Source organism: Salvia splendens, chromosome 1, assembly GCF_004379255.2.
Source record: "Salvia splendens isolate huo1 chromosome 1, SspV2, whole genome shotgun sequence".
Lineage (NCBI taxonomy): Eukaryota > Viridiplantae > Streptophyta > Magnoliopsida > Lamiales > Lamiaceae > Salvia > Salvia splendens.
In genome coordinates this window covers 3,146,808-3,171,008 of record NC_056032.1, presented here as the reverse complement: position 1 = coordinate 3,171,008, position 24,201 = coordinate 3,146,808, and the positions used below count along the sequence as shown (strand labels likewise).

General features: G+C 40.8%; 3 protein-coding genes across 4 annotated transcripts; 1 reads left to right on the top strand and 2 right to left on the bottom strand.

Annotated features, from left to right (window-relative positions):
* Positions 1–2,269: 2,269 nt before the first annotated feature.
* On the bottom strand, positions 2,270–3,529 carry LOC121797930 (uncharacterized GPI-anchored protein At3g06035-like). Its single transcript, XM_042196715.1, has 2 exons — positions 3,396–3,529; positions 2,270–2,966 (listed from the first exon to the last, which is right to left on the bottom strand). The coding sequence occupies exons 1-2, from the start codon at positions 3,466–3,468 to the stop codon at positions 2,479–2,481; spliced, it is 561 nt and encodes a 186-aa protein (XP_042052649.1). The 5' UTR covers positions 3,469–3,529; the 3' UTR covers positions 2,270–2,478.
* Positions 3,530–4,308: 779 nt separating this feature from the next.
* On the bottom strand, positions 4,309–10,283 carry LOC121808499 (protein PUTATIVE RECOMBINATION INITIATION DEFECT 1). 2 transcript variants are annotated; one of them, XM_042209031.1, is made up of 9 exons: positions 9,792–10,283; positions 8,680–8,789; positions 8,421–8,596; positions 7,690–8,007; positions 6,577–7,540; positions 5,778–6,489; positions 5,425–5,705; positions 4,683–5,346; positions 4,309–4,616 (listed from the first exon to the last, which is right to left on the bottom strand). In XM_042209031.1, exons 1-9 carry the CDS (start codon positions 10,236–10,238, stop codon positions 4,380–4,382), a joined length of 3,909 nt encoding a protein of 1,302 aa, XP_042064965.1. In that variant the 5' UTR covers positions 10,239–10,283; the 3' UTR covers positions 4,309–4,379. The 2 variants fall into 2 exon arrangements, with proteins under 2 accessions (XP_042064965.1, XP_042064972.1); XM_042209038.1 differs by lacking the exon at positions 9,792–10,283 and adding an exon at positions 8,893–9,088.
* Positions 10,284–12,862: 2,579 nt separating this feature from the next.
* On the top strand, positions 12,863–23,578 carry LOC121795436 (pectin acetylesterase 7-like). The gene is made up of 11 exons (XM_042193975.1): positions 12,863–13,133; positions 13,510–13,623; positions 13,714–13,796; positions 14,118–14,259; positions 14,532–14,611; positions 14,817–14,903; positions 22,512–22,565; positions 22,640–22,717; positions 22,817–22,922; positions 23,010–23,167; positions 23,264–23,578. The coding sequence occupies exons 2-11, from the start codon at positions 13,515–13,517 to the stop codon at positions 23,396–23,398; spliced, it is 1,032 nt and encodes a 343-aa protein (XP_042049909.1). The 5' UTR covers positions 12,863–13,133; positions 13,510–13,514; the 3' UTR covers positions 23,399–23,578.
* Positions 23,579–24,201: the final 623 nt, after the last annotated feature.

Sequence of the window (24,201 nt, the reverse complement as noted above, 5' to 3'; positions counted from 1 at the left end):
AAATAGGCATGCCATATCCACAGCCGGTAGTCAGCTACCACTTCAAGGATCATCGTGGGATTCTTGTCCTTGAAACCGGTAGTGTACATCCATTTCCATGCAGCGGGACAGTTCTTCCATTCCCAGTGCATACAATCTATGCTGCCCAGCATCCCCGGGAAGCCGTGCTGAGCCCCGTGCATATCCAGCAGAGCCTGACAATCTTCGGGGGTAGGCTTCCGAAGATACCTATCCCCGAATATCTCCCTAACGCCCTGACAAAAATACTTCAGGCAGTCGCGGGCTGTCGACTCGCCGATGTGGAGGTACTCATCGAACATGTCCGCCGCACCTCCGTACGCCAACTGCCTGAGTGCGGCAGTGCACTTCTGAATCGGTGTGTGGCCAGGTTTACCCGCTGCATCCCGTATCGACGCTCCAAAGCGCCAAGGATAGGCATAAACAGCGGCCGCTGCATCCTAAACCGTCGCCGGAATAGGGTCTCCACAAACCGTGGCTCCGGCGCAAAGTAGTCCTCGTACAACCGACGGTGGGCAGCGAGGTGGTCGCAGGGGTACTATAGTGCGACGGTGGATGGGTCGAGGCACCGCCGGCGCCGAGGCCTCTTGTTCCTCCCTCGCCGCGGCCTCCCGCACACGTGCCCAAATCGTAGCCATTACGTCTTCATGATGGCCACTACCACTACCAGCCATTACTATTATATAAAAGAAATTTAGAGAGAGAGAGAAACTTGTTAAAACAAGTGGTGCGAAATGAAACGAAGTTCAACGAGCTGTATATATAGACATTACAAAAAAACGAAATAAAGCGGAATTCCGCGGGAGTCGACGCAATGGCGGACGTCCCCGCGGAATTCCGCTTAACGCCGCGGACCTGCGACGTCCTCAGCCCAATTTCATATCCGTGGCGGGCACGCCTAATGGCGGACGTCCGTGGGAATTCCGCGCGGAAGTCCGCGACGCCATGGGCGGCCTTAAGAAGATTCAAAGAAAATATTTAAAAAGGGATTTTCCAAGAATCCATATTTTATTTAATAAGTGCTCAAGTGATTGTTTGTTTGAGATAATAGAATTTTTGTGGATTTAGTTGAAGTGAATAAATAAATCCTACCACTTAGTGAAGCCCGAGAGAGGACTAGAGATCCTCTGAGACAAGAATAAAGATATATGCGCTATGTCATAGGGTGCATGCATTCCTTTCTAAGGAGAAATAGTTCAAGTACTAATTAGCGTGCTACGCTATTTTATTTTCAGAGGGAATTTTGCCCGAGGGCAGAGCGAGGCCAACACGAGTAATTAAATTGAGGAATAAGCATATCAGGTGGACATTCTTTTCAAAACGTGATTTTAATATGAACATGTGAATCTTTTCTAAATATGTTTGTCATGCCATGTTTTGGCTTTACGATTACCTATCTGCTTGGCTATGCCACTCATGTTAAATCGAATTCGGGTCCCAATAGGGCCGCAAATCCTACTCGGACTAGTGTACACATATGGGGACCGCGTGCTAGCTTTCGAGTTAGCCGGTCCAGTAACCGTCGTGGAATGTGGTCACCTTCCCGGTTCACATACGTTCAGATATGGTATCTATGTTTATGTGATTGCGCAATCAATTTTATGAAATGAAAGGAATTTAGTGACCCGGGCCTTTTAAAAAAAACCCGTGTGTACTCAACTGTGACTGACAAATTAAATGGAACTTATTTTTGGCACTATGCTCACTGAGTATATCAAATACTCAGCACTGCATGTTTCTTTTCTAACGTGCAGGTTGAACGTGATTGAGGCGACGAAGGTGTTGGGAAGTGAACGTTAATAAGTAGTTAGGTAGCCCAAAGTAGTGTGTTTTCATACATACTATTTTGTCTTGGACTCTTCCGCTGCAGTAGAATTTTGTTTTAGGAATTTATGACTCTGGTCTCGTTACTTTGATTTCATTTTGACTATGTACGCATTCGCCTTCGAAAACTGTTATGTCGAGTTGATTATTTCCCTTATGTTAAATTCATGATTGATGAGATTATTTTAGTCACGAAATAGCTACGCTCACTGGTATTAGGGAGTTGTGGCCGTGACAATAAAGTATTGATGCATATTGTTGGGAAAATAAAGCAATGTATTATTAGGATGAGTTTTGTATGATAGTAGATGTTTTCATTGTCATTAATAAAATGTTGGAGTTTTTTTTATTTAGCCATTGATTTTTCTTTTCATTGAGCAATAAAACCTGAAAGTTATCCAGATACTGTCATAAAAAACTGGTGATCTGAGTCCAGGAGACTAAAACCGAATATTATTGTCATCAAATCTGTATATAGGCTATATATAAAGATGCATTACATGTATCACTTTTCTAGGTCTCTAGTATAATGTGTGACTATATCGAACAAATGTGAGTTATTGCTTCTGCAGAAACTTATTAGTAGCATGCATCATTGTTTATTGCTTCTATTGTATAGACATCAAACACACTAGTTTAAACTAAGATGAAAAGGGAGATGAGTGATAGCACGACAGGGCTTATGGCGGTGAGGGCAAGGCCAGAAGCCCCGTTGCTGTTGATGGCAGTGCCAGTCATGTTGGTGAGGAGCACGACTAACCAGTCATCTTCAGAACCAACCCCGATGGCGGAGAACTGTGTGGAGTTGAGGTAAGCCACGTATCTTGACGTGAAATCAGAGATCACGAGGCTCTGCTGGTTGGGGACGCAGGTAGGTAAGATCTGGCTGTTTACGGAGGCATTGCTTGCATTTGCATTCAGACCGCATTTTGTCATAATGGTGGTATAGGTGGGAATGGTCGATAGGGCTGTGGCATTGAGGTTCGTCGCGTTGGTGCAAGGTTGGTTCTGGAAAGTATCGGCGACTTCATCAGCGATGCATTCGGCCTCCCGTGTCGTGGCTAGAGCCGTGAGATTCAAGGTTGATCTGTATTGTTGGATCCCGTTTAGAAGATCATCATCCTCTGCGTTACACGATAAGATTATATAATAGATTTGATCAAAATAGGTAAGTAAAAACAATTTATGGATGTAATTCTCAAATCTTAGCTCAACTACAAAAATCAAATCTCTCTCTAATATCCTTCCACCAAATTAAGAGATGTCCATATCATATGCTTGTGTAAATTCTCACGTTAAATAAAATCACCACTATGATTTCTTCAACCCAACCATTTTTAATGAGATATGAATCAAATAAAATTAACTTCGAATTTTAATCTTTCAAAATTAACAAGGGATTAGCATAGACACGACTTTAATCATTCTAGACAAAGAATAGCCGCCTAAAATCAAATAAAATCATACATGTATGGATAGATTTCCCAAGACTTGCAAATCAAACTTCATATGATATGATCATGCAAGAATTGAAATCAATAAAAATTACTAACCATTACATTTGCTGAGTAGAAAGGAGTGAGAGAGTAGAGAGAGAAACAGCAAACATGGAATAGTAGGCGCCATAAATTATGCTTTTGGTTTAGATAAGGCAAATTGAAGGGGTGAGTAATTGTTTGAAATATTGTCATATCTCTGAATTTGTGTAATACATATAGTAGAACATTGTTGAATTGGTCGAGCGTTTCATTTTCATTATAAATGTCACGTTAATATCAAGGTGACGTGCTTTTATTATAAAATTTCTAGGTGTAGCTCAAACAAAAATATATCCACAAAAGATTATCAAAATACACATTGGCCAAGTGAGCAAGACTTGACCTTTCCTCATTGCCCAATAAAATCTAAAATACTAAAAAATCCATTACATGTCCTTATTTTTTGTAAAAAAAAGAAGAAATAATCCAACTAATTTAGGTGTATCGTATGTGTGACTGTGTGAGAATGTTAGTCTTGGTATTAATTTTCTAGATTTTAGTTTGGTTTCGTACTTATTTTAAATTTGACTATTTCGTATAGTGTTTAGACTTCAGGGTTTGGAGGATTCGATAGTGTTTAGACTTCAGGGTTTGTGCAATTGAATATTATTCGTAGATGATGATGTATAATTCAAGTGGCAAAACTGAGACACCACAAATAAATCTCAATAAAACTATGTGCTTTAATACAGTTTGAATTTTCATTTCTCACCCCTACGTATATTAAGGATTACTACTTTTCACAAAATTGTTGCATTATCGTCAACAATAATTTTGGAGCGACTTGGAACATTAAACTAAGAAATTAAGCGCCACCCTTCTAGAAAATTAATTAATTAATTGATATGTCGATGAATTTAGTTGGAAATTAGTGCTTGATTGTGTTCTTGATCAAATTTAGTTGATATATCGATGATCAAATGTCCTGTTTCAGTTTCAACTACTACTAATATTTATGATTATATTACTATTCAATGTCTTAAGAACAATACATATGCATCACTGACCCTCCTTTTCCATTAAACATCTGCTAAACAAATCTATTTCTTCAAGCAACTGCTTCTTTCTACTTTGTGACCTCTCACAGTCAGGATATGACATAGAAGACAAGAGCCCGGTAAGCAAGGTACGAGCTCTGCCCACACGATCTTGGCTGCCGCCTACATTGATCTCCAACTGATTTTCTGTGACGCCGCCATCTTGGATTTCATCAATGTATGCATGATTTCTAAATGCCTGAAAAGGCTCATGCAATGTTAGAATACACAAATGGAATCATTAAAGGGGGTGTAGTATTGGTACCTGGAAAACTCGAGTCAGATCAGCAACATGAGAGGAGTTCAGAAGGCCAGAACACAGAAGCTCCCGGAACAAAGTCACTAGTTCAATGGTTAGATTGCTCGCGCTTAAATTTTGAATGATGCTTCTAATGGAAGAATCATCAAACACTCCAGTCATCCAAGGAGATCCCTTGCTGTGTTTTAGCAAAGCAACGGCAATGTTAGAAGCGGGCTTGTGATGAATCATCAACGATTTTGTCAGAGTTGGAGCAGACAGAGACATCACCAGCTCCTCTACTATCAATCTGCACCATCCATATTTTTCTGGCAACAGTGATTCTATTTTGTGAACTTCCCATGTCATGAGAGTTGACAAACATTGGGAACAGTTCAATGCAACTTTGATGTCATCAAAAAATATTAGACCTTCTAAGATTGCTGATATTGACGATAGGTAGCCTTCTCTGAAGTTTAAAACAGCTGGTTTTCCAGTTACATTGTCTTCGAGTCCCATGAACATTTCCAAAAGACAAAATGAAGCAATCATTTTTACTTGAGCAGACCCAAAATGCATCATCTTGCATAAATCAGGGCAATGGATGCTGAGATAGGATAGTGGCTCGGCTGTAATACCTTCAGCAAGCAATATTTGCAAATCCACGATACCTGGAAGAGTAGCTCGTGCACTGAAATACAAGTGAAGTTAGCATTCAATAAGCAAAAAGCATAGTGCATTTCACAAGCATAATTGATACTATGGTTACCTTTTCAGGGAGAAAAAGAGTAGTAGGAGCACGAATATGAGAGCTTCCCCTGTCTTTGTTCCCTCATCATGATCAAACAATGCGTGCCCCTTGGAACAAGCTTCAAAGATTGTGGAATTAATAATTGAGATCAAAGGAACATTCAGAACTATGGTCTTTGAAGCCTCAGTTAGTGCCTGCTTTGTCGAGTGGTGCAAAATCAGACAAAGAATTCCAATGATAGTGATAACTTCTTCAGTCCATCCATCTTCTTCCACGACCGTGATCAGGCAGTTTATCAACTATAAAACAGTCTAGTTAATTTAAATGTGCATAAGCAACAAACGAGAATAAATTAGCAAATATTCTTTTACCTTTACAGTGATTCCTATCCAATCATCATCACTGGGCAGTGATTCAGACTGTACTGATTTTAAAATGATAAAAACAAGTTGATGCGTACATATGAATATTTCAGGGGAAGAGCAAGACGAATAACAATAAATTTTCTGTAGCACCCCTTCTATTCCATGCATGCAAAAGTGATCTGAAGCAGCTGGAGCAATTTCGATCATCTCTTTACATGCCTCTAGAACTGCAATGATGTCATAATCTTGGCAAGAATTTTCGACAAGATCTCCCAGTAAGCAAACAAAAATTATTGCAACATAATTGTCTCCGGATGTTATCAACTCAGCAAAGACACGAAGATCCACTGTTTCTTTAGTTTCCTTATCAAGAACCATGTTTTTACCAATAGAGCTGTTCCGTGTGCAGAACTTCAGTATCTGATCACATAAGGACTTGCAGAGTTTTTCTTGCTGAAATAACCACATCAGTGATGTCAAATGAATCTTCGTAGACAGTGAGTCCCATTCCTTTTCTTCCAATAACTGAAAAAGGATTCTCTCAGCTTCTGGACTGTAAGGCATTTGGTAGCGCATTTTAGAGAAACCCCTGTAAAATCCGTATAGATTTACTAACAATTCTACCGTTACTGAGGCAGGGACTCCGCAGAAGATATCACTACTGTTGAGTAAAATAAATTGCTCCAGGGAAGATAGTATCAACCTTTCATCAGCCAACCTATAAACAAAGAATAGGAAAAAACTAATATCAACTGAATGTTTAACATAGGTTGGATGGAAGTTTGACTTTTATGCAGCTTGATACCTATCATTATAGAGTGAGCTGACATATAATACCAGCAGCACTGCAGATTGGCAACAAAACAACTCAGGGTTATGGGAGCTCTTCTGACCAAGAAGGAATAGCAAATCTGTAGGATCAGATGGCAAATGGAGAGCAGCATCCCTAATAGATTGCCCTGAATCATTTCCTATGAGTACATCTACAATTGAACTGAAGATCACATACACAATCTGCTTCATTTTTTCCATGGGAAATAAACCCAAGCATCCGAACAATCCACTGAACCATGAGGACAAAACTAGACTCTCCGCAAAATCCTTGGCACCAACATTAGGATCAAGAAGTATTGAGTGAAATGTTTCTATGACTCCCAAGGCAATAGCTTCTTCTTGCATGACATTGATCACCCCCATAAACCAAGGTAAAATTTTCAGTTTGCATATGTCAATTATAAAATTTTGCAGTTTCATTTCTGATAAAACTAGGAATTCCTCTTGCTGGCCAAAGGCATATGCTTCCTTGATTAGGTAAAGAAAATGCAATATTTGATCTGTGTTTACATGGTTGTCTCCAAAACAAATTGAAACAGCAGATCTTAATGCATCTTTAATTGAGGCTGCAAAGCTTAAACTCCCACGAGAAGATGAACATTTCATAATGGTGACAAATATGGAGCATGACAAAGTGAATGTCTCTGAAAGAATGCCAATCTCACCAGCTGTATGTTTCTTAAACATCCCTGCCAAGATACTACTTATTTCCTCAACATTGCAGGTTGATACTACTCCAGGACAGTTTAGCACACACTTTAACATGAGATTCTGTAATTGGCACTGCACAGGATGAAAAGGAATTTCAGCTACATAACGCAGAACAGGAACTAGTGCAGAGAATCCAATCGCCAGTCGATGTCTGAAGGCTTCCTCGGCATTCGATAATAAATAAATAACCTGAATTGACGAGGTGACAATGGAATCCTTGCAACCTACAAAATAACCCAATTTAGGAAAATATAAGAAAAGCATGAATAGTTAGGAGTACTTATCTATATATGAATAGTTAGTTACATGAATGCATCGTCTTCCACCTTCTGTAGAATGGCTCTGTAAAAGCATGTTCTCTCTAAATGTTTACCTGATAATCTAAGTACTTCAAATGCATAATCTGCGATATTTTCTTCGATGAGAGCTTGACATTCCTTGAGTGACACATTTTCGGATGAAAGATATCTATAGATCAAATCCAATGCTGCAATTTGGACTTGACTATCAGAAGAAAGCAGGGACCCTTTGACTGCCTCAGCAAACAAGATTTCCAGAGATGGGCCATTGTCCGCATCCTCCGTTATTTGCATTAAGCTATCAGCTTCAAAGAAATATGTGCTATTGCTCTCCAATGTATTTGTGCATGCACTTTGAAAGAACCCTCGCTGAACCAACACCATCAAGAATGCTACAGAGAGATGATAACATGGGGTCAAAATACGAATGTAACAAGCATTTATCCTTATGCGACAATCACTGTCGCTATATGATGTTCTAGTCCTAGTGTAGATTGAAGACTGGAAGCTTGTGTTCTCCGAGGACTACTTAACACGGTTATTTTACACTATATACAAGATGCTTTAGTTGTTCCATGTCAGTTCAATCGAGAAAAACTAAATTCAACACTTTGTGTACAAAGAACCCAAAAAAAGCCAATCAGAATTGCTGTCATTGAAATGCTAATTAGCTTCTAAGTATCATATAAAAAAATTCCTGCTGCAGATTATGGCCATTGATAGAGAGAAAAGATGAAAAGGAATAAACAGGAAAGAAGAAGTTCTGAGATAAGTTGTGAATAGAATGGAAAGTAGAGAAACCAACCCAGACAGTTAAGCCGAACATCATCACTTTGGCTTTTCATAAGAATATTAAGTGACATTTGCAAAATCTTGGGACTGTAGGCAAGCAAAACATCAGTGCCACAACCATCAATATGTGAGTAATGGAGGAGGGAAAATCTGTATAAAGCAAACATAATCTCCCCCTGGATATTATCACTATAAGACAAGAAAAGAAGTATTTTAGAATTGCGTTTATGCTAAGTTAGGAATATAATATCTTGTGTATCAGTTGAACTTACTTTGACAACTGAAGCCCTGTTAAAAGGTTGAGAATGAGGGTGTCTTTGTTTCTAATGCATATATACAGATTAAAATCCAGATTATCCAAGAGAACACCGAAGCAATGAACCTGCATCAAAATGTAATGATCACACACACGTGTCATATACATTGAGAATAGAGATGCCATGTGTAAGATTGTTGTAATTCGCAAATGATGATGGAATCAATACCATCCTTGCAAGAGAAAATTCTCAGAGATCATGAAAGATCATCATGAAATTACTCTAATAATGTATCTAAAGATTCATTATGTTAGTTGAGAGAAGTCGATTATATTATATTATTGGAGATAATGAAACTAGAACACAGAATCAATTTCCTCTACAAGATAGAATGTCTTCTCCCTAAGGGATGATACAAGATAGAATGCCTTGTCCCAAGGGATGATATCCCTAACAAGTGTAATAGTCTTATCCCACAATCGAAACTGATCCCTGAACCATTATTCTACATGATGCCATTTTCTAAATATGCGTTAGTATAGATATCTCTAGAACTAAGTAGAGAGACCCATGATTTGAGTCTATAGTCTCCCTAATGCCTTCCCATTCTATTGGTAATTTAATTCCCAAGGCTCCCTATCACTCCTCTTCTCTATTAAGCAATCCCTTTCCGCATTCAGCAACATGTTAGCCGAAAGACTATGCATGGCTGTCACAAACATTTCATAGCTATAGATTTCAACCACCCCAATTACTGTGTGTTGGTCTCAACTCTTCACTTCATAGTATAAGTATTTTGACAAATAATACCTGCTTATAAATCAACCGAGGGTTTCCAAAGAAATCAATTGAAGTGATTAGACCACTAATGTCTGAATAGACACAACCTACATATTCAATAATCCGTAACCTAGCATAAGAATATCTCCGGAAAATTGGTAACCATGACTTACCTGAATTATACAGGGGGTATTTAAAAGTGCTGATTGTATCAAATTGCAATAAATGACGGTGAGAAACTAATCATCAACAATCGCAAACTAAAAGTACTTGAGCTCTATTTATTTGCTAAGAACGCTCTACAAACACCAAGGGAGAAAAGAGAAGGGAAATGATTCAGCTACTACCATGTACAGCTGGCGACGACTCCAAGCCAACGAGCCGCTGGAAAGACAATCCGAAACCCTAGCCACGAAGTCCTTACGCAAATCCTGATTTCCGTTAGAATTAGTTCTCGAAGCATCGCATAATATCTGGATCAAATCAATGGACTGTTTGGCAATCGGCTCGTCGTCAAAGCTGGACAAGACAGCGAGGAGAGGGGAAACGAGGAAGTGAGAGTGGAATGTGAGAAGAGAGCGAAAAAAATGAGGCTGATCAAGGGCTTGAGAGAGCTGGGAGAGAGCGTAGGAGACGTGAATGGTGGGGGATTTGGGGTTAGAGAGAAGTTCGGAAAGGCAGAAAAGGCAGATCGAGCCGCCCTCCTCTGTTGGGAGAATGAGGACGGAGCGGTGGCCCTGACTGCAAGTCTCCGGTACCGGCTGCGGCGGTGGAGCTGCGGTGGTGCAGTACATACTTTTTTCAAATGGAAGGCGGGAAAGGGACTGGTTTTTTGAAAAATCCAGGTCCAATATCTTAATGATGATACTACTCGTTTTGATTTTTTTATAAATGTGGAATTTATTAAGATATTTTTATGATTTTTTCGATTATTTTGGGTAATTAGCTAAGTTTACAATTCAATACACTCCATACATGTTAGAGCAAACGCGTCGATGATGACGACAACTATCCAATCATCATTACATTACTAGCTATCCCGAGATTATGAAATCGGGTGGAGTTGAGGTCACATGCGTATTTGTTTGTGAAGTTGGAGATCGTAGGACTGAGCTGTTTGTGAAGGAAACGAATAGGTAAGACCTCAATGTGATACGCAGTGTTTGTTAACAATAGCAATTACGTGGGTCTTCGATGGATTGGAATAGGCCTATGAGATTCAAGGAGGCCCTTCTTGTATTGGATGATCCTTTTTAAAAGAGCTAAATCATCATTATCTGCCTCATTAAACATGGAAATACCCAACTCTAGTAGTAATAATTAGGAGTAATAATAAGAGTATATGGACAGTGGACAGGTCACAGGAGCCAAATTAAAAGCATGAATACAAAATCACGTGAATTCTTACAAAAATGGGTCAAAATCAACATTATTGAGTCAATTTATAAGGCTGTACCAAATTTTTGTTCTTTAAAAATAACGCTCTATATTCCAAAAAAAGTAACGGGCATTCACTAATGTAAAGTTGGATGATCAAAATCAATTTCATTTGTACATGCATTGACAGTGACAGGAGGCGAAGACATATAATATAATGAAAAATCATAGGACCAATCGCAATGCTCCAATTCCATGGGGTTATTGGAAGTACTTCTCGTATCACACGTTTTCCTTTTTAGTTTATCCGAGATAACACATTTCATTTTTTTATACTTTCTCTCTCTAATTAATACACTCAATCATTTTTTCTCACTTCTGTTAAAATATTCATCTTTATTTCTCTCTCTATTTTAATACTTACACCCACATTTTCTCTCTCCAATTAAACACTTTAATCAATAACTCATAAAATACCGGATCGGCTACAAAATGTGTCATCTTAGCTGGGACGGAGTGAGTACTTTCACCAAGGGGTGGACGCCGAATTTTTTTTTGGCAGGAGCTCTATTGTATACTTTATCCGTCCGAATTTAAAGCCCCGTCGCGGGCAGAAAAAGTCATCAGAATAAATGTCTCACTTTACATATTAATTTTATAATGACATATGAATATAATGATTTAGTAGAGTGTCAGATTCTTATTAAAAAGTGAATTAGATTTTAAACTAACGGCGTATCAAAATGATAAAATGTGATATTATTTCATGAACGAAAAAAAATATTTTGCATAATAAAAATTAAAATAAGATAAAGAATAGTTGTATTGAACCTACCGGACAAAAATAAAATAGGAAAAATCAATATTTACTACTCACTCCGTCCCACAAGAATATGCATTTTTTTTCCTTTTTAATTCGTCCCCCCAAGAATATGCGCTTCCCAATTTTGGGAAATCTTTTTTCTCTCTAATTAGGTGGGACCCATTCTCAACTAACAATACTTTAATTACTTTTTCTCTCTATCCCTCTCTTACTTTACCAATTTTTATATTAAAACTCGTGTCGAACCCTAAGTGCATATTCTTTAGGGAGAGAGAGAGTAAATTACTAATAGTATAAAATTTATAAATTACAAATTATAATTTTTATTGTAAAAAATTTATATTAAATAAAATAAAGAATTATTAAAGGCTAATTTTTTTATAGTAGAATACACAAGAAAAATATAAGAGAAATTCGAAATTACTAACCAACCGTCAAAATATTGTTATGATAAAAGAATAGTGAATCTGGATTGTTTTGATCTAGGTTTGTAGAATAAGAGAGAGTTTAAGCACTTATTCCATAAGGGTATCCACTATGGGGAGCCCGCGGCTATAGCCGCGGATTAGGGCGGAGGGCGATAGTAGAGAGCGCGGGCGGACACCGAAATGTGGGCGGTAGGGGGGCGGACGGGCTTCAGCCGACTCCGGGGCGAGGACGCGGCGAAATGGGGGCGGACGCAGCTATAGGCGCGGTGCCTATAGTGGCGGCACCGACCGCCGCGGCTATAGCCAATTTTGTTTATTTTTTTTTATATTTCAATTCACCTATAAATACACCCCACTCCATTCATTATTTTCACACCATTCCAACTCTACATCTATAAAAATTTCTCTCACTATAATTTGGGGTCGGAAATGAACAATTTGTGGAGAGACAGCTCGAATGCTCTGATTCAACAGGTGCAACACCAGGCCGATAAATTTGTTCATAATTTCTTGAAACATTATAAAATGTAAGTTGATTATAAAATTTGGAGGCTATTGAAGGTGTCCACTATAATGGCGTACACAAAATTTTGGGGCTATAGACAACAAAATTGGGGCTATTGACAAAAAATGGAGCGGGGCTATTGGGCGGGTCCAATGGACACTCTTAACTAAGAAAGTACTACTAGTAGAATAATTACACTTCTACACACGTCACGTCACGTCACGTCACGTTTTATGTATTTTAAAGAAATCAAATCAGGAGCATTTACGAGAGCCTGCACTGCAACTATAATTTATCGTCTTCTTCGAAGTGTGAGTTGTGGCATCCATTTTTTTTCCTGCAACTCTTCAATTTCCAGATTTTTCAGCCCCTTCAGTTCATAACACTCGACAATATACTCTGCTACGGCGAAATTTTAGGAAGGGATATTGATATATTTTGAAAATTATAAAAAAATTTGAAGCAGAAAAACATAAAAAAAAAAAAACTTTTGGGAACCCTCACTGTGTCCGCCTACTTACACAGCATCGCCAGCTCTGAACTCGTCTCCGTCTCCGTAAGTATAATTCTACTTCCCCTTTCCTTTCAGCAATTTGCTCTTTTTTTTCCACACTTTTCTTTGCTTCCACTGCTGCCTTTCAATCTACTACCCATTTTTTGCTTATTGTCTTTATTTTTTCTTTCGATCTAAATCCTTCTGGAACCCACTACACACACTTATGACACACACACTAAATATCTCTCTACTTTTAACACTAAACATGTTCAGCTTTGTTTTGTGAAGTTTTAGAGTAAAATAGTAGTAGTAATCTGCTGTGAATAGTATTCCATCATGTGCTTCTTAATCTCACCCTAATTGACTAAATTCTACTCCATTATCTATAAAAACAACATCATAAACACACTTCAAAATTTTGTTAATCATTGTGCAGAAGTCATGGCTAGCTTACTAGTGCTGATTACATTATGTTTGGTAGCGGTCGGAATCGAAGGAACCCACAACGTCACCATATCTGTTCTAGAGACGGCCATTTCCAGAGGAGCTGGTACATACATATACTATATGATATGTACTCCTCCTATAATTCATTATTTGCTTATTAGCTAACTACTGTATTCAATTTCTTTTTTAATAGTCTGTCTAGACGGCACACCTCCGGCCTATGCCTACAGCCCCGGGTTTGGGGAAGGCGTCGACAATTGGCACGTATTTCTTGAGGTATATATATTTGAACTACTTCCTTTGTGAAATGCCATGGATAGATTCAATTAAATCAAACTTTTATCACTTTGAATTTGAATGTACACATATTCACTTAGTAATAACTAAATTAAATCAATCATTTGATCTTCACATTATAGGAATTGAAAATAGTTCACAATTAATATTTTGAGCTCGTATATAATTGGATTTTTATCTGTACTTTACCATTACATAGATTTTGTCGGCTTAATTTTAATACTGTTGAGTTCATAAGTGCTAGTGTATAATTTATTTCTGGCTTTATGATAATAAGACTAACTATTTGGAGTTGCAAAGGGTGGCGCGTGGTGTGGGAGCACGGCTGGTTGCCTCAATAGATCCGGAACTTCTCTTGGAAGTAGTGCTAAGCTGATATCGATTAATAATGGTATCCAATCCTTCAGCGGGATGCTAGATGATAACTCGACCTTCAATCCAGGTATATATATACATATATAGGTGTGTATGATCAAATATTAGTAGTTTAGTGAAATAAGTAATACCAAATTAATAGCCATTTGATCTGGGTGATCTAATGGCCTAAAGTTAATCCAGAGTTATATTAACTAAATTTTCAAAAATAAGAAAAAATCACTAAAGGCTATTTATGTCAATCTATATTATATGTATATCTAAATCTGTCTCAAATTGAAGTTTGGCTTTTCTTGTTTCATTTCTATAGTAACTTTAATGTTGTATGTATGTATTCAGATTTCTACAATTGGCACGTATTCAAGATCTTCTACTGTGACGGCTCATCCTTCATGTCTGATATTGAGGACGTGGACCCAGTAAGTTTTTAAATTTCTTACGTTTAACCAGTAAGCACAATTAGTTAACTAATTTAACTTGCACTCTTTTAAAAATTGGATTGGACAATTCGACGTCTTCAGTCACGAACAAGTAGGCTGACCAGTCCAGTTTAGCCCTAAAATTGTACCATACCAATAGCTACATCACTTCACTACTTTTGTCGATTTCTAAAACATTTTGCAGAAGGACAACCTGACCTATAGAGGTCTACGAATTTACGATGCGATGATGGATGAGTTGCTGCGAATCGGAATGGGAAATGCTAGAAATGTACGTATTATTAAATTATAGTAACTTTGGATTAAATAAATTCTAAGTTCTATTTGATTGTATTAATTTATATTTTCTCTATAGGCTTTATTGTCCGGCACTTCGGCAGGTGGACTAGCCACAATTTTACATTGTGATAGGTTTCAAGCCTTGTTTCAGAATACAACTAGGGTGAAATGCGTATCGGATTCGGGGTTTTTTATACACGGGTAAAGACTATCTAAACTAATTACCTAATTATCAATATAAATTTTATTAGAGTATAAAATTGTAAGCTATGCCGTTGATTAATTTTATTTGGCTCATGATGGGGTACGTACTAAACAAGCCCAATAGCAGTGACGGCCCATCAGCCCAAAGACCAAGGAAGAGTATCAGTTCGGCATTACCAAAGAGTTCGGCCCTAGCCTACAGCTCGGTAAAAGCCGACCAATCAGTTCGGCATTACCAAAGAGTTCGGCCCCAGCCTACAGCTCGGTAAAAGCCGACCAATCAAGCTCTACTCTCAGATCGGCAAAAGCTGCTCGGCAATAGTTCAGCAGTTCGGTCTCAGTATTCGACCGAACTAGGAGATAGTGGACTCATGCAGAACCTCCACGACCTCCACTACTCGATCTATTTAGTGGACCCATGCAGGATCTCATGACCTCCACGACATCCACGATCTAATTAGTGATGATGTAAGCCACGACCTAATTAGTGATGATGTAAGCCACGACCTAGTTAGTGGTGATGCAAGCCACGATCTTAGTTCAATGTATAAATAGAACTTAGATCAGATAGACATAGAGAGCTCTCTAGACATAAAATATCATATAGCAAGTCTGTATTTGTAAGCTGAAAACCAGATCAAGCAATACAATCTTGCCCTCCTTTCTTCCCGTGGACGTAGATTTACCTCAGTAAATCGAACCACGTAATTCCTTGTGTCGTGATCTATATTTTTCACCCGCATTTACTACCATCAAAAATTCGCCCAACCATCACTGGCGCCGTCTGTGGGAAACAGAGAACCAAATTTGTGATAAAGCGAGTTTTTTATCCTCTTCCACCAAAAAAATGCATACCAGATCACGTAACACCCATAATACCGTTCGTGATAATCATGAGGAAGCTAGTCCAGCCCGCAGGTCTGGAAAACAGCCTCGGGAGAAATCTACTTCCAGTTCTCACGGAGAAGGAACAAGCCGCTTAAAGACTCATCGCACCGAGTCTTCCCAGCAGCCCAATTTGAACGAGGCTGTCAAGTTGTTTTTGGCCGAGAAGCAGGAAGAGTTTTTAATTTTCCTGCAAAAGGGCCAAAAGCCGGAGACGAAAACGGTGGATTCTCCCTCCTCATCCAGACATGAAAGTCACTACCGCAGTAGTGCCGTGTCTTCCAGGAAGAAGAATCCTCAACCCCGACATGTTCCTGTTCCTCCTCGGTATCGGAATCACAGGAGAACTCCATCTCCTCCATACCGAAGAGATGTCGGGTTCGCCATGTACGGAGCATTGAAGACTCCGTTCTCGGACGATATCACCCGAACTTCCTTGCCACAGAACTACCGAACTCCGTCGATGACTTATGACGGGTTAGTGAATCCTCATGACTTCCTGGGACGCTATCAGTATAATATGGTGAACCAGGGTCTCAATGAGGTCCATATGTGCAAGCTGTTTCCCGAGCTGCTTATCGGGAACGCAAGAAGGTGGTTCGATAGCCTCCCCCAAGGCAGCATTAGATCTTACCGAGATCTAATGGATGCTTTCCACAGGAGGTTCTTTCAGAAAGCGGAAGCCCGAATCACTTCGGCTCAGCTGCTTTCTACACGTCAAGGTCGCGACGAAAAGATCAGCGACTTTATGACGAGGTTCCACAAGGAATGCCTACAAGTAGATGATCTCAATGATCTACTTGTCATTTCGGCATTCCAAAATGGAATCCTGCCCGGAGCTCTCTATAGAAAGCTCGTGGAATGCAGTCCGCAAACAGCTCAAGAGATGTGGGACATTGCGGACCAGTTTTCTCGTGCCGATGAGGCAGACCGTCGAAAACGGTCTTTAGACAGCTCATCTAGAGAAGACAAAAAGAAGCCCGATCATAGCGATCAGAGGCATCCTCGCCGAACACCTTCCCCACTAAAGGAGGGATAGCGGTCATCCGAGGTGATCGAAAAAGAGCAAGAGTGTTTGCAGATTGCGCTTAAAAGTGCCGAACAATCAGATCGGCACCATCAAGCATAGCAATCACAGCAGCCGGAGTCAGAGGCAGGCGAAATGACCGAAGTCACACCGGAGCCGAACTCGATGGTGTACGGCACTGAAGCCGTGATTCCGGTTGAGATCGGCGTACCCAGTCCCCGAACTCTAAATTTCTCCTCAGAAATGAATGATGACGGACTGAGAGCCGAACTAGATCTTGCCGAAGAAAGAAGAGAATTGGCCTGCATAAAAGCAGCCAAGTACAAGGAGCAAGTAGCCCGGTATTATAACCAAAGGGTGAAAAAGCTGCAATTTCAAGTGGGAGATCTCGTCTTGAGAAACAACGAAGTAAGCCGAGCAGAAAAGCTGGGCAAACTCGAACCCACATGGGAAGGTTCATATCGGGTGTCAGAAGTCCTCGGCAAAGGGTCTTACAAATTGACCCACATGTCAGGAGAACAAGTACCCCGAACATGGTACATTTCCAACCTCAAGAAGTTCCATTTGTAAGAGACAGTCCGGTCAGTCAGTCTTGTGTCTAGTTCGGTCCTAGGGGTATGTGCTTTCTTTGTTTTTTACTTGTGTTTCATGTTTGTCTATGTGCGTTTTGTTTGTCTATGTGCGTTTTGTCTGTCTATGTGCGTGTCGTCTCTTACAAATGTTACTGAGGTATCTTGTTCTTCGAAGGCTGATCCCCTTTTTAGAACATATATAAGCCAACGATTGTGAGTCCAAGCTTCTAAGGAGGATACAAGACCACAATTCAGCTTAAGAAACAAGCAGTCCGTCTGAAACGAACTGCAACAAAGGGAAAGTCCGATCCACGCGATAAAACTCGCCGAATTAGGACAAGGGAAAGTCCGATCCACGCGATAAAACTCGCCGAATTAGGACAAGGGAAAGTCCGATCCCCAAATTAGGACAAGGGAAAGTCCGATCCGAGCGATAAAACTCGCCAAATTAGGACACAAGCTTAGTCCGGTCAAAGAAATTTACTTCATAAGACCAAAGACGAGTCCGGTCAAAGTAGTTTACTTCATAAGACCAAAGACGAGTCCGGTCAAAGAAGTTTATTTCATAAGACCGAGGACCAAGTCCGGTCAAAGAAGTTTACTTCATAAGACCAAAGACGAGTCCGGTCAAAGAAGCTTACTTCATAAGACCGAGGACGAGTCCGGTCAAAGAAGTTTACTTCATAAGACCGAGGACGAGCACGATGAAATTTTTTCGCTGAGCTGTAAATACGCAGTGATAGAAGCGAAATAAAGATTTCATTTATAAAAACTTGTTCGGCATACAACTCCACTGCCCTACGAGAAGGCGTTACGCCATTACAAAGGACTATTCTACTGTCCCTGGTTGCTAAAGTTGAGCCATCTATTCACAAAATCCTCGTGAAGCCGAGTTCGGTCATTCCGGGCAGCTGAAGAATAAGCAGGTCGACGAGATGCTCTAATCGACCTACCACCTCTTCCCTGAGCCCGGGAAGCTCTGGCACCTCGGCGGCGAAGAGTCTCTTCACGAAGCATTTGTTGATCTTGCTCACTCATAATCACAGCTCCTCTATGAACTTCAGTCCGTCCTTGTCTTGACGTTTCCGGTTGCTCCTGAGTCCGTTCTCGTCTTGACGTTTCCGGTTGCTCCTGAGTTCGTTGCTGATTTGGAGTAGGATTTTGAGCAAGTGGATCAGAGGTTTGAGCTGGAGTATGACCATCTGTTGGCGGGAAATGCCTAAGGAATCTCTCGATTGAGGGACGCCGGGAAAGAATGATGTCGTACCGAGAAGCCCAGCGCCGCAATGATTTCACGACTTGTTGGCAAGCCGAGCTCTCCAGCGCATTGTTCCTCCGGAGTACATGATATTCCTCCCACAGTTCGTCAACTCGTTCCTGAACTTCAGAAATGGTCATTCCCCCGCGCCTGCAGATGAAATCCTCATACGCAGTCCTCTCAGCGACGGCAGTATTCAGCTCGGCCTCCAGATCTTTCTTTTCGGACTCTAAGTCCTTATTGTCTGCCTCCAGCTTCACTAAACAAGCCAAGAGTTCGTCATTCTTCATCTGGTCAGCTATGGCTTTTTTCTCAGCTTCGTCTAAAGCGGAAGAGTACAGCCGCTTCCAGTGAAGTACCTCCAGCTCCTTAAGAGTTAAGAATACAAAGCAGCCTATGTCAGTTCGGCATTTCAGTTTACTGAGCAGGTAGTAACCACAACAGGAGTAAAAGAGAGTACGAAAAGCTATACGAAGACACAAGTGCAGAAAGAAGAATTTTTTCATTCATAAGAAAAAAAATTTTTACACAAGGAGGGCTTCAAGGCCATTTTACAACAAGGAAGAAACTAAACTAAGAGAAGGGAGACGAAATCATACTCCGCCAGCTTCGTCTCCGGCTCCTCGGTGAGGTTCAGCTTCCTTCTCCTTGTCTGCCTCAGCTTCAGCCTCGGCCTCCCTGCTCCTCCCAGCCTGCTCGGTGCCCCCATCACCGATCAGCAGCACCTCTTGCTCGGCCTGTCTGTCTCCGGTCTGCTGATCAAGCTGCTCGGTCTCACCCTCTCCGTGGAAAATTGGAGCGGGTGAAACTGGCCCTAAGGAGGCAAAGATAGCCTCCATATTCTCGTCCCGGTCAGCTCGGCAACTACGAACTCGGTCAGCAGAAAGCAGGACCGAGGACGAAGCAAGCTCCTCAAGGAGCGGCAGACTCTGGAGACGAGCTGCTATCTCTCGGCCGTACAGCGGCAGAACGACTTCGGGCCCCTGCTCGGCATTATCGGTCATCAGTTTCAGCAGATCACCGACAAAGGCCGAAAATTGATTGCTCAGAAAGAGTTTCTCCGCGAAAGCACGGAGAACCTCCCCTTGGGCAACCACGGCGGCAGCATCCCTCCGTTTCGTCTGCTCTCGCTGGATGACGAGCTGGTTTTTGGCAAACTGGGCTTCATCCTGGGCCGAGATCCTAGCAGCTCTGGCCTTCTCAAAGTCGGCCTTAGCCTGTTCGGCCTGGTGACGAGCAGCCGCCAACTTCCTCTGCATCTCAGCATAATCGTTGGACGCTTTGGAGAGTTCAACGGCGACGAGCTTGGAGAGCATATCGTTCCTCTGAAAATGGAAAAAGGAAAAAGTCAACCGAGGGGCCACAAAAAATACAGGAAAAAAGCAAGGCCAGAAAATCAAGAAGAGAATTCACCTCGGCGAAGTCCGTGGGCCATAAAAATGGCTCACAGATATGTTCCGAAGGAGGCGCCAAGACCACGTCTTTCTCTGACGCTCTTGGGGGCTTCTGGGTCTTCCCCTTCCCCTTTGCCGAAGTCGACTCCGGCTTTTTTGGATCCGAAGAAGAGGTCTTTTGCCTCTTCGGATTCTTCTCGGCATCATGCGTCGAGCTGGTAGCCTTCTCTTTCTCCGGCTCCTTAAGCTCGGAGGATTTGCGGCTAATCTTATTTAGCAAGTACACTGCCAAAAAGCAAGAAAGCAAGGTTAGTTTTCGCCACAAAAGCAGTAAGGCACAAAAAAGAATTCCTCACCCTCGGTCTCTTCATCCGAAGACGAGGAGTCGAACACGAAGTCGCCCTTGACGAGCTCAGACTCCAGGTACTGCTTCCTAATCATAGGAATCTTATTGAGCTCGCCCTCGAGCTCGTCCAACGGTTCTAACCGAGGATGAGGAATCACGGACTTCGGCCCTCTCCAGGGAAAGCCCGGAGCCGCTGTCCTATTATAAAAAAAGAAGCGATGCTGCCACTTTGGCCACTTGGTTTTGCAGAAGGCCCTAAAAGGCTGTAAAGGGATCAAGTAAAACCAAGATCCTTTTCTTTTAAACTGGAAAAAATTAAGGATTGCCCTCAGAGACAGATCCTTATCTAGCCTACGCAGTTCGGCAGCAAAGGCCGATAAGTGCCTCCAAGAATTCGGAGTCACCTGACCTAAAGGGAGTTGGAAAAAATCAAGCAGCTCTACAAAGGCAGGGGGAAGAGGGAAACGAAGCCCGCATTCCAAGCCGGCTTCATAAACGGTGGCGTAACCCTCCGGCGGCGAGTCAGCCCTATGAAGGTCGTCGGGAATCGCAACCTTCCCCCCAGGAAAAAAATATTTTTCGTGTAAGGATATCACAGTATCCTTACTCAAGATGCTGTGAAAATACTCTACGGTCTTCTCCCCGGATTCTTTCCGGCTAGAAGACCCCTTATCCCCTTTCCTACCGCTACCTGACTCAGAAGAAGAAGAAGAAGACATAGTTCTTACTCTTTGAAAGTCTGAAAAAATTCTGAAGAAATTCTTGAAAGCGGAAGGAAATTTTTTCGCAAAAGAGAGAGAATGCAGAAGAAGCAATAGCAAAAGTGTTCAACTGATGAAGAAAGGACGTATTTATCAGATTCGGAGAAGATTTCAAAATCATCGCACCGTTTCGAATCCCACCTTTTCAGGATTCAACGGCCGGATTTTACTGTCGCATTTAATGCAGTCACGCGCAAGGCACGTCCCCTAACGTCAGCCTCCCCCGTACCTTTATCCAGAATGCCGAAGTGACTCGCTTCGCCGAAGTGATTCACTTCGCTTTTCGGGGGGGGTAGTGATGGGATACGTACTAAACAAGCCCAATAGCAGTGACGGCCCATCAGCCCAAAGACCAAGGAAGAGTATCAGTTCGGCATTACCAAAGAGTTCGGCCCTAGCCTACAGCTCGGTAAAAGCCGACCAATCAGTTCGGCATTACCAAAGAGTTCGGCCCCAGCCTACAGCTCGGTAAAAGCCGACCAATCAAGCTCTACTCTCAGATCGGCAAAAGCTGCTCGGCAATAGTTCAGCAGTTCGGTCTCAGTATTCGACCGAACTAGGAGATAGTGGACTCATGCAGAACCTCCACGACCTCCACTACTCGATCTATTTAGTGGACCCATGCAGGATCTCATGACCTCCACGACATCCACGATCTAATTAGTGATGATGTAAGCCACGACCTAATTAGTGATGATGTAAGCCACGACCTAGTTAGTGGTGATGCAAGCCACGATCTTAGTTCAATGTATAAATAGAACTTAGATCAGATAGACATAGAGAGCTCTCTAGACATAAAATATCATATAGCAAGTCTGTATTTGTAAGCTGAAAACCAGATCAAGCAATACAATCTTGCCCTCCTTTCTTCCCGTGGACGTAGATTTACCTCAGTAAATCGAACCACGTAATTCCTTGTGTCGTGATCTATATTTTTCACCCGCATTTACTACCATCAAAAATTCGCCCAACCATCAGCTCACGAGAGAGCATTTTCTGGGCGCTGATGTCAGAGAAAGCATCTTCTTTGGTGTGGTATCAAAACATGTATGTAGTCTTCTTATTTTATTTTACTTTGTTATATAATCTAGTACATATTGTTAAGACGTATATTCATATATTAATTCATCATTTTTGCTATGTGCATGTATAGGGTTTGGCAAATACGTTACCCACATCATGTACATCCAAATTTAGTCCAACTCTGGTAAAAATAGCTCCTCGTTACCATTTCAGATATTATAATTATGTATTCCTCATAATCATCATTTGTATTTGTAGTGTTTTTTTCCTGAAAATTTGCTCCAAGATATCCAAACCCCAATGTTTTTGATCGAATCAGCATTTGACCAATATCAGGTATATGGGTAATCTTATAGTGTACGTAATAGTTATTATTTATTAATATCTTTGTTGTTTATATATAAAATTTTTTAATTTTCCAACCACTTGTCACAGTTATCTTCTAATGTGTACCCTACTAACGCTAAACCTCCAAGATGGGTCAATTGCACCCTAGACTTGCAGACTTTTTGCAATTGGACTGAGATAGAAATCATGAGAGGTATACAAGTAATATTATCAGTAATTTTGACTCAGTTTAATAAGAATAGATCCCTCGTATTAACTTATTTTTTTTTGTTTTTTTTAGATTTTAGGTATACATTTATAGATACACTGAAAAGGACTATCACGGATAGCTCTTCCAGGAGAGGCTATTTTGTGCATAGTTGCTATCGACATGGCCACTTGGAAGACCCACAGGGTTCGACATGCTCTTCGTTGGTTGGCAACGTACTTGCTGACAAAGTAAGTGAAACTATTTAAGTACAGTATCTAACTTTCAATCTTTTAGAAACAATTTGTTTGGTCACACACTAATTTAATTTTATGTGTATTTGTCAGACGATACCACAAGCAATGGGCGATTGGTACTATGATCGGAGCGGATTTCAGGAAATGGATATGGTCAACAATTTGCCCAGGAACTGCTCTACTGCTGTCGACGAAGCTACTTTCAGGAAAAAATGTGGCACGTGAATCACACGCGTACGGCGTATCTGACTATGCATGATCACATGTGGTTTGACGGTTTAGCTGACTAACAGGTTTAGAGGTTGAATTAGGAACTAGTATAAAAAATTGTATTGAAACAGCTTCCCATTTTATTAACAGCTTTCCATTTTATTATTTAATGAATTAGTGCAATTTACAGCTCTATCTCTCTATGCCCTAAATCGTTCACGGTAGGCTATTGGGCTTAGTATTTTAGTTGGTGCTCTCTGTGTTGCCTTTCCAAAATGTAGTGATAATGTGCAACATAAGATGTCAGAAACTGATAGACTTTAATTGAATTAATATTTTCGGTTATGAATAAAGAGTTAAAGGTTTGGGTTTCTTAATTACAAGTAAGTTACTTAAGATGGAGCGATGAATTGAGTGATATGACAGCTATAAAAGCAAGATGATGTAATATGTTAGAAGCATGAGTCAAAGATGGTGAGGGTGATGGTGATTATGGTAAGTAGTTTGGTTTTAATATTAATGAGCGAATCGGCAGTGATTAATGAGGCGAGTAATCAGCCAATTAATTGGCCGAATGTAACGGTGGATTTGAAGGAGTGCTACAAGGTTTGGGGAGATGATTGCAAATCTAGGTTGCATGATGCGATATGCAATGGCAGAGATGACCACCGGAATATTTGTTGTTATGCCATTGTTACTGAGACGCTTAGTGGGGATTGCTACTATTCCATTGCTGATGACTTAAGAAAGAATTACCCTTGCAATACCCCTGCCCTGGCTCTCTCTTTGGCTTATGATAATTGGCTATCTTGTGTTAG

What these genes read in the sequence shown, in the direction of transcription:
- LOC121797930 (XM_042196715.1), bottom strand. Translation starts at nt 3,468, where the DNA reads ATGGCGCCTACTATTCCATGTTTGCTGTTTCTCTCTCTACTCTCTCAC. An exon ending in TCTACTCAGCAAATGTAATG is followed by an intron (nt 2,967 to 3,395) that starts GTTAGTAATTTT and finishes CGTGTAACGCAG; the next exon opens with AGGATGATGATCTTCTAAAC.
- LOC121808499 (XM_042209031.1), bottom strand. Translation starts at nt 10,238, where the DNA reads ATGTACTGCACCACCGCAGCTCCACCGCCGCAGCCGGTACCGGAGACT. An exon ending in TGAAGTACTTAGATTATCAG is followed by an intron (nt 7,541 to 7,689) that starts GTAAACATTTAG and finishes GTTATTTTGTAG; the next exon opens with GTTGCAAGGATTCCATTGTC. An exon ending in ATCTGACTCGAGTTTTCCAG is followed by an intron (nt 4,617 to 4,682) that starts GTACCAATACTA and finishes GAGCCTTTTCAG; the next exon opens with GCATTTAGAAATCATGCATA.
- LOC121795436 (XM_042193975.1), top strand. Translation starts at nt 13,515, where the DNA reads ATGGCTAGCTTACTAGTGCTGATTACATTATGTTTGGTAGCGGTCGGA. An exon ending in ATATTGAGGACGTGGACCCA is followed by an intron (nt 14,612 to 14,816) that starts GTAAGTTTTTAA and finishes AACATTTTGCAG; the next exon opens with AAGGACAACCTGACCTATAG. An exon ending in GAATGGGAAATGCTAGAAAT is followed by an intron (nt 14,904 to 22,511) that starts GTACGTATTATT and finishes GTGCATGTATAG; the next exon opens with GGTTTGGCAAATACGTTACC.